We start from the raw sequence: 9,991 nt of genomic DNA, 5'->3' as shown, positions 1-9,991 counted from the left end.
CAAAGTTTTGGTAATTTGTTACACAGCAATAGAAAACTAATACACTGAGTGTATTTTTTTTTTTTCTTTTGGTACTGGGGACTCAACCATAGCCACACCCTGAGCCCTATTTTGTATTTTACTTAGAGACAGGGTCTCACTGAGTTGCTTAGCACCTTGTTTTTGCTGAGGCTGGCTGTGAACTTGAAATTCTCATGCCTCGGTCTCCCGAGCCGCTGGGATTACAGGCATGTGCCATGGTGTCCAGCTGTGTTGAGTTTTGATGTTAAAATTGAACTACCTTCCCAAAACGAATTTGAAAGCTTTCCTTATTAGTCTATGGCTGAGACTAGTTAAGTAAACTGAGTCATCCCCCTGCCCCCACCTTTTTTTTGTTTTTGTCTTTTTTCTGGTACTGGAGATTGAACCCAGATGCACTTTAACACTGGGTTATATCTCCAGCCCTTTTTGTGTTTTGAGGCAGGGTCCGTTAGGGTTTATAGATGAGGTGTCCCCCAAAAGAGCATGTGTGAGACAATGCAAGAAAATCTAGAAGGGAAATGATCGGATTATGAGAGCCTTAACCTAATCAATACATTAATCCACAAATAGACATTAACAGGGTGCTAATTAGGTAGGTAGGTGTGGCTGGAGGAGGTGGGAGGCTTGGGGCATGCTCTTGGGGTTCCTATTTTGTCCACGGTGAGTGGAGCTCTCTCTCTCTGCTTCCTAGTGCTATGTCCTGAGCTGTTTTCCTCCTTCCACTGTGACGTTCTGCCTCACCTCAGGCCCAGAGCAAAGGGGTTGGCTATCGGTGGACTGAGCCCTCTGAAACTTGTAAGCCCTCAAATAAACTTTTCCTCCTTTAACTGTTCTTGTCAGGTCTTTTGGCTACAGCAGCTAACAGCTGACTAAATCAAGTGCTCACTAAACTGCTTAGGGCCTCACTAAATTGCTGAGGCTGGCTTGGAACCTGAGTTCCTCCTGCCTCAGCCTCTTGAGTTGCTGGGATTACAGGTGTGCGCAACTGCATCCAGTGTTGTCACCCCTTCTTTAAAAGTTAGATTTTGACTGTGTACCCTTATTAAATGTCCTTTGGACTGTTTTTGAGATATGATTCTTATCTGCTTAACTTCTATTTTGTTAGGAAATCATCTATTTCCTGAAAGTTTTTATTTTTTTTTTGTCACAAAATTTCATGTAGTTTTCTAATATAATTTATTTTTATCATTCTGGTTTCTGGGATTATATCTTCTTTCACAGTTCTAATATTGTACATTTTTGCCCCCCCCCCCCCCTTTTTAAAATCAGGTTTACCAGGTGTTTATTTCATTTGTCTTTTATAAAGAACTGGAGTTTGGATCCCCTCTGCTGTAAGGAATGGCTTTTAAACTCCTGAATATAACTCACAGTAAGAAGTACACTCTCTATCACATCCCAGTATACTAATACCTACTGAATAACTGTATAATTGAAAAAAAATACTACACGAAACAATACCTTCATTTATCATGTAGATCTGCCTCTCTTCCTCTCTCCTTTCATTCCTTCAACTGTGATTGCAATCCACAAAACTGATTTCACACTGTGATGTATTTATAGTATGTGCATTTTGAGAACAAGCCTATGTAGTAAACTTCTAAACATTAAATTAACTGAAAAAGTTCATGAAATGCATTATCAGGTAACTTTTCTGAAAGGAGGGGCAGAGAAACAGTATTTTGTCTGCCAAGGGCCCGGTGTCTCATGCCACATCACCATGCATTGAGTTCACCCCCGTCCCCTCTCACTTACATGCAGTCTGTAATTTGTACTTCATAAGGACTCACTTATCCACACAGAATATTTGAGATCTCACTGCCAGTTTCTTCTATTTGTTTTTCTGACAATTTCTGCCTGGAATTTTGACAGTCAAGCATATTTGTCCTTATTCACTTTTACCAAAAAATAGGTACTATTACCCAGTTTCTTGAATTACTAAAGGCTGATAACAATGAAGAAGAAACTACTCTTAAGGTGAAAACAGAAATCATTTATATCTTCCAGGATAAATTCTACTGATAGCACATGTTATGGTTTGAATATTGAACGCACTCCCAAAAGCTCATGTGTCAGGCAATGACGTAGAACGTTCAGAGGTGAAATGATCAGATCGCAAGAGCTGTATCCCATCAGTGGATTAACACACTGAATGGATTAATAGTTTTAAATGAAATAATGGGTAGTAACCATAGGAAGGTAGGGCATGGCTGGAGGAAGAAGGTTACTGGGGGCATGACCTTGGGGACTACATCTGTCCTGGTCCCTTTCTTATCCTTACTCTGTTTCCCAGCTGTCTTGAACTTAGCAGCTTTTCTCTGCCACCCATCCACCATGATGTTCTGCCTCACCTCAGGCCAAGAGCGATGGAGTCAGCCCCTCATGGACTGAGACCTTTGAAACTATGAGCCCCAAATAAACCTCTTCCTCCTCTAACTGGTTCTTCTCAGGTCCCAGTGATGAGAAAATGAATAAGAAGCTTTCTCTTCAGAAATCTGAACTATTCGAATGGAACAAATAAGCAGCTATCAAACTAAAATCTATGTGAACAAACTCCTTCAACATTAAGAGTTATTAGTGATTTACTCTACTTAGCACAGTTATTACACTTTCAATAAATAGGTTCCTTGAATTTTGGCCTTCAAATAAATGAAACACATTCATCTTGTATAATCTAAAAGAGCTTTATTTAGTATATAATCTCCATATGATGCAGTACAACTTATAAAAGCTCTTTGAAAGATTTTACCCATTGGATGTAAAAAACAGAAAATCAGTTGTCACAAGAAAGTAAGCCATCTTAGAAAGACTTTTCTTCCACGAACAGACAAGCTTTCTCTTCTAGGTCAAAAGCTGTCATATATGGAACATTCGGGAGCATGTTAACCAAGATCCATGATCTGAGAGCATTTTAACATCATCCTATTAACTCCAAGGTCTGAATTAACTTTTTAAAATTAAATATTTCTGTGATAATTCAGTAGATTTGGACCAAAGGTGATCTAAAATTTTTAACATCTTAGTCAAAGTTAATATAGAATCAGAACAAACCTTTCTAGTTAACTGTGAAATAAAGATGCAGATCTGATGAAATATTTACACATGCCCTCGCCCTGGCAGCACTCATCACACACACACACACACACACACACACACACACACACACACACACACACACACACACCAACTTACTGAGGTAAATTCACACAGGCCAGGCAAATCACCTTTAAGAGATGAGTGGCCTAGATATACCCTTGCTACCTTCCTGGCCAATACATCGAAATGAAGCCCTATTCTGTAAATGCCTGTAATGAAAGTGATCCCAGGGTCTTTCGACTAGAGTAGAATCTCTATTAGTCATTGTGACCTGTACCTATAGCTGGTCATTTAATGAAGTACCTAGGTTCAAGCAGGGAAGCATTACCTACAATGTACAAATGTACCTTCATTTGCTCTTTTTTTTTTTTCCCCTCTGTGGTGCTGGGGAAGGAACCCAGCCCTAGCATATGCAAGGCAAGTGCTCTTCTGCTGAGCTGTATCCCCTCACCCCCCCTTCATTTGCTGATCTTTTGATGCTAAGGACTTTCTTTTGCATGAAGGTTCAATGACTATTGCTCACTTCTTGTACAAGTCATACCAATAACACGATTTGGGGACATTTGCCTTCCTATTGGTTCAGACTTTAAAAAGGCAGAATGAGTAGTAGATAAATCTATGAAGCAATGTAAGTACAGAAATTCTCTTGATTTTGATGTTTCCCTCAATATTTCATAATTTTGCCAACCACATTAAATTTAAAAGTGATTTTGATTAGCAATTCAATCATTTTCAAATCAAAATGGCCTATTTAATTTTTACAGAAATAACTCTTTTCATATCCATATTTCCTATGCTTACGTACAGCTGCCTGAGTTGTGTACTTATACTCAGAGGAACTCACATGGAGTGGGGACGGAACAGAAGGCAGGGGGAGCAGGAGTACAGAAGTGCTAGCGAGTGGCCACCCGCCTGTGGTGCTGTTGGAGCAGGCACCTCGAGAGGGACAGACCCCAGGGCTCTGTGGAGTAATAAGCAGAGTAAATTAAGAGCACTTCTACTGTACTGAGAGTTTCTCTTCGGGAACTCAGAGTGTTTTTTCTATCCACAAAAACAGAGCCATTGTTTGAGGTTGTTACCAAATATTAAACAGCTATCAAGGCCTGTGCGGCAGGGGGTCTAGGCCACAGGTCTCTTGCTTTGGCTTGTAGGCAGCCAGAGGCGGAATCGGATGCTCTTTCTACTGTGTGTTCCAATGAGAAGGTCACAAACAAGAAAGAACCCTGGCAAGTGCTAAAAAGTATCTACCGTGGTACTATTGTACATGGTCACAGTGTCTTGGAAAGAGTGTATGCATGGATTCTGTCTTGCAAGACTTTTTGGCACTTTATATTTTCAATAAAGACTGAACATTCAGTGTTTGGCCACAATGGCAATACCAAAAAAAATCATTATGCCATCAATGTGGGGATGACAAGCACACACATTTAAGAACATGTTTTATATGCTGAGACTCCAAATATGCAAATGCTTAGACTAATACAAATAGGAACATTTAAAACAGATTTAAATATACATGAAAAAGTAACAGAGTTTTTTTTTTTTTTTTTTTTTTTTTTTTAATGAAATCACCACATATTGTACCTTACATGTGCTTGGTTTCAATTAGAGTAAGGCACTCGCCAGAGGATGTACTGACCCGTGCTGTCAGCTACAACAGGCATGCATCATTACTGGCTTAATTAGAGTTTTAGTACTGATTAAAATGTTTTATTATTGTATTATCCTAAACTGCAGTGGTCTCCAACCTTATTAAGGGATGTAGGAAAGATATAATTCAGGAGTTTCAGTTGCACAATTTAATAACAGTTGGGTATCCTTGTGTCCAAAAAGACAGTGTAAATTTCTTTTGAATGCTGCTTAATAAGTAGTAACTGAATATAAAATCATTTGAACATGCGATGCTGTCCATCTTGACGCCTACGGCAATTTACTTCAATACAACCACAAGGAGAAACATTTAAATCATTTCCAACTGGCAAGAACAGGAGAGAAAGTTAATTTCATTAGCCACCTTGATTTAATTAAATGGACAATATGCTTTTATCAGCAACTTTTACACGTCCCTATCATTAGAAATGAAGTATAAAAGCAATTATCAAAAAATTTTGAGCAGGTACATATAATCCCCTTTGTTGTTTACAAATAAGCATGACTTAGAGGCACTTGGTTACCTTTTGGAGAGGAAAACAATAACATTACCAGAGCCCACATGATAAGATTGGAGACCCCAAGTAAAACTTGATATGAAAATGCCATCTGCCAAAAATGCTGTATTAGTGAACTAGTCAAGATACAACACTGAAAAAATATTCAGGCTTTGCAAGATTCTAGGCTGTAAAAAATACCAAAGGCTAAAAACACAAAAAGTTTACAAAATTTTGCAAACCCAGTAAATTGAAATGGGTAAGAAATGAAGCAAAACTATTTTACTTGCAGGAGATTGAAGAGTATCAATAGGGTTTAAAATAAGAGTAAACAGTCTTGCTGTTTACTAAACAAATTCTACTTGACTACATCCACTTCTGCCCCTTTCAGGACTTACAATCTAGAACTCATAATACTTCTGTGCCTAGCATTCATGCACACATACACACACACAATCTCTCTCTCTCTCTCTCTCATTGTATCATACATACTACTGAACATATAACATTTCAAAGAGAGTACACAAAATGTTTCAGATACATAAAAAGACTTAACATGATTTTTTGTTGTTGCTGTTCAGGTTAAAAGCATAACCGTTGTAAAACATTATAAAATTTTAAGGTGAAACATCACAATAAAGAATTTTTTAAAAAGTCACTGATTGGGCTTCACTGGTGAAATAATATTAAATAATTTAATTATGCATCCTCTCAATTACACTCAACCAGAACTGTCTTATGTTCACTGAAAATCAAAGCATTTCAAATCCCAACGGGTTCCACTTTCTGGCACGGTACACGGTTGTACAGGCCATCTGCAGAACACACACCATTCTCCCCAACAACAAAATCCCAGGTCAGGCATGTGGAACCCATTTAGGCTAACGATCATTAATGGGAAAGATAAGAGACGAAACAAAGCACAAAGACTTAAGCTTGTCGAGATGCTTCCAAAGATGGTAACACTGTGTAAACATCTGAAGGACATCCTCAGGCACAGTTTCCAGGGACAGGTTACCCACCCACACAGGAACGTCAGCTACCACGGTTCCTCATGAGGGAGTTTCAGCGTGTCAAAAATAGAGACTGGGCAGAGAGTGCCACTACTTGTTCCTGGACAGCTTGTAGACGTGGAAAGCTTTGTTCTGAAACACTCGAGTGAAGTGTGCCACGTAGGGGGGCAGATTCCTCTTTATCTCTTCACAGAATCGAGGGTGGTCCGCAGGCTTCAAATCAGGATCGTTCTCTCCAGGGCCATCCATCATCTGAAACCCAAACCAACCCAAATAGCATTTGGGAGGAGGGAAGAATCACCAGTTAGGGGCAGTGGCACACACCTGTAATCCAAGGCACTTGGGAGGCTGAGGCAGAAGGATTTCAAGTTCAAGGTCAGCCTGGGCAATTTAGTAAGACCTCCTCTCAAAATAAAATAATTATTAAGAAAAAAAAAAAAAAAAAAGGAGTGAGGATATGGCTCAGTGGTAGGGAACTTGCCTGCATGTGAAGGTCTCTGGGTTCAATTCCTAGTATGGGGTGGGGGGACAACAGAAGCAAGAATAGCTACTACATTTCCTTAAGAATGATATGTTAGTGAAACAATATTATTTCACTGTCAATGGCTACTTAGTTCAAACTTTTCCCTCTTCAGAAGTATAAACTAAGGCAGAGAAGAAGAGATGTATCCCATAATTGTCACCAATAATGGCAAAGTCAGAACTACAGCTTGGATCTCCTTGTTCTTAGAAATGTACTATATGGCCTCTCTCACAAAAATGAAATACAGATTTTTACTATACTCAAAATTCTCTAACTTATCAGATGAACTACTGAGAATACGTTACACACAAAGCAAAATTTAAATGCATGTCTTTAGTATGTACACCTTTGGTTACTAATATATACCAACAGTTATGGCAGATACCATACTCCAAAGGGAGAAAATCCTGCATAGACCCAAGTATGTTTTCCTGGGTGCAGAAGAGAGACAGCTTGCTGCTTTTCTGGAGTGCAGCTAGGCACAGAAAGTCATCTCTGTGACTATGTGCAGTGGGCAGACTGAGAGAGAACAGGAGGGCCTGACCCTCCCTCAAAGGGAACTGTCTTTGTTTTTATTTTTCTTTTATTTTTTAACAGCCAACACTGGCTGGGTTGGTGGCAGAAGGTCTCTGAGGTCCCAGCCCTGCAACCCTTTCCCATGCCTGGCTGCTCTGCTTGGTGGTACAAGGGGAGAGGAGGCAGGGTAAAGATTGGGGCTGGGACTGCATCAACTGCAGCACCAAGTGCCAGTGCCAGTGCCAGTCACCTGCCTGCCAGGAAGGTTCAGAGAAGAAAGCAGGGGGTGTCTGTGGTTGCTGAGGCCACACCCTGCTGCCATGCTCCTAACCACTCCTATATCCTCCAACGTTCCTAACATTTTGCTGAAAACTCCCCTGACTGCCCACTCTGGAGAAACCTAGAAGGTGAGCTAGACTGGGTAGAGACTGAGGGCTCCTGCTGTCATCCACACGGCTCAGAGCTGGGCTATGATCAACACTACCACGGGTCCTTAAGTGCCACTGGAGATAATAGCAGCTATGACTTCAGCCTCATTGCTTCTGTGGAAACTGTGAGAACTGTGAATCAAGTGGCCTCACCTTTAACAGTCAAGCTGACTTGTTATCATTAGAGTTATAGTCACTCCAGATGCCACTGATGGCTCCAGAAGATGTTGCTTTGGTTCCCAAAAGACTCGTGCCCTGTTGCTGCTGACTGTCTCTGTCTACCATGCAGCCACTTCAGATGTCATCACTCTGGTCTCTGAGTGATAACATTCATGACAGCCAGGACAGATCAGCTTTTGCAGACTGGCATGATGGCACAGAAAGCCTGCAGTTAGTGGGTAAGAGACTGTGTGCCTGGGCATGTCTCTTTTATCTATATAAGCGGTTACTCCATTCAGCCTCACTGGGCCAGTCTAAAATTCCTGTCCCTCACTGCCCCTCTTATGCTACAGCATAAGCCACAATAAAGTTTTGCTTAGTTTTATTTTGCTTATCCATGATTTCTATCTTCAGTACAGCAGGTTGAACTGGTTGCATTGAGAGCTGGTAATACCAGGGGCTGCCAGCCCTGAGAACACCTGGCAGCCAGAGAGTTGAGAAGAGCTGCTGGGAGCTGTTAGCTCTGACTGCAGAGAGCTGTGAGAAGCTGTTAGCTCCAGCCACTGAGAGTGGCTGGGATAGCTGCTAACACTAAGAACCAAGGGCTGCTGGCACACGGAGCCCAGAGATGCTAACACTAAAAGAACACAATTTGTCTTTTTGCAATTTATGTCTGAAAAAAGAGGACATTCCCCAGAGCGAGCAGAAAGAACAGTAAGAATGGACCACCACACTGGAAGATGGGATGGCCCACTGCTACTCACTCATGGAGGAACTGGCAGGATGCTTTGGAGCAGTGTTTTAAAGTTTGAAGTTTTGTTTTCAGCAGAAAAATTGTTAAAATTTTTTTATACAGAGCTTCATCATGCAAACCAGCCAAAGGCAGGGTTACTGTTAAATGCAGAATTGGGGACCCCAGAGCTTCCCTCTCTCCTCGCCCAGACCTTGTGGCAGTCACAAAAACGTCAGGGCAGAGAATTCTGTAGAAGGCAAGGGAAAGTGAATACCCGATTCGTAATATCATTCTTGTGGATATATAAGTGGATTCTAGTTCATATAAATATAAGGTGTGAAAAGAATTACATTACTTAGGATTAAAATTGGAATCCCGCCCCCGGAGAGATTCCCTGCATGTGAGGAGGTGACATGCTCACGTGTCCATTGGCGACGTCGAGCAGGTCCCGCAGCCGGCAGCCCCGGTGGTGCCTGCGCTCATAGCAGATGCTGTCTTCCAGGATTATGTAGTCGGTGCCGAAGGACCTTAGAAGGGTGTGCACTTCCTCTGGGGACCTCTTCGCGTATATCTGATAAACCTTCAAAATGAGATAAACACGGAATATGGCAAAATACATCTCAACTGCTGGAGAGTTAATTGAGGAATATGATGTAACCCCTGTAAGGGGGTGAGCTGCTAAACACACAGGACCCCACCTGCTGCCCAAGTTACTATCACTTATCTGCAGGGCTGGAATGTGTGTGTGTGGGAATGTCTAAAAGAATACTGTAATTATCTACCCTTGGGAAGAGGGAGAGTGAGTCATGCTGAATACACGGAGATTCAGACACCAAATACACTTGAATTTGGAATGTATTATTTCAAATTATGAATACATTCATTGTAGATGCCAAGTCTAAGAATAGTTCATCAAGGTAAAGAAGATAGCTGAGGAAATAAGACAACAAAGGGGGCCTGCAGTTGAGAACAGCCATTAGAGGTGACGGTACAACCAGGGGCACATGTGCGGTTAAGGAGGAGAGCCAGCTCTGACCACAGCAGGTGGGGAAAAGGACCCCTGAAGGGGTTCCTGGTCCTGGGCTATGGAAGCCACTGTTGCTATTGCTGCTGTGCTGCTTCTCCTTGACTAGGAGACGCTGACACCCGTCTCCACCCCTCATCCTTCACTCCCAGTGCCATGGGCCCCAAGTGAATGCACACATTCTGAGGGTCCTACGTTCTGGTACCTGGCACTGGGAAGAGGTGTGTGGGGTAGAGTGTAAGTGTGTGGGGTCTTGGGAGCGGCACTGCTTCCTTTGTTACCTCCCAATTTCCAGTTAGGAGTTCTGACTTCTAAGACTGGGTGCGAGGGCCTG

At 41.7% G+C, this 9,991-nt stretch overlaps 1 protein-coding gene across 4 annotated transcripts in view; it reads right to left on the bottom strand.

Annotated features, from left to right (window-relative positions):
* Positions 1 to 2,681: 2,681 nt before the first annotated feature.
* DPY19L3 (dpy-19 like C-mannosyltransferase 3) overlaps positions 2,682 to 9,991 on the bottom strand; it is an 82,571-nt gene continuing 75,261 nt past the window's right edge. For all 4 annotated transcript variants that reach the window (XM_079119906.1, XM_079119907.1, XM_079119908.1 and 1 more), the window contains 2 exons: positions 9,055 to 9,213; positions 2,682 to 6,526 (listed from right to left, as the gene is read on the bottom strand). In XM_079119906.1, coding sequence (XP_078976032.1) covers positions 6,365 to 6,526; positions 9,055 to 9,213 — 321 coding nt within the window. In that variant the 3' untranslated portion in view covers positions 2,682 to 6,364. The remainder of the gene's footprint in view (positions 6,527 to 9,054; positions 9,214 to 9,991) is intronic.

The sequence above is a fragment of the Sciurus vulgaris genome (genome assembly GCF_902686455.1).
Source record: "Sciurus vulgaris genome assembly, chromosome: 17".
Lineage (NCBI taxonomy): Eukaryota > Metazoa > Chordata > Mammalia > Rodentia > Sciuridae > Sciurus > Sciurus vulgaris.
Note: the sequence above shows the minus strand (reverse complement) of the source record. Positions and strands in the feature narration are given on the sequence as shown.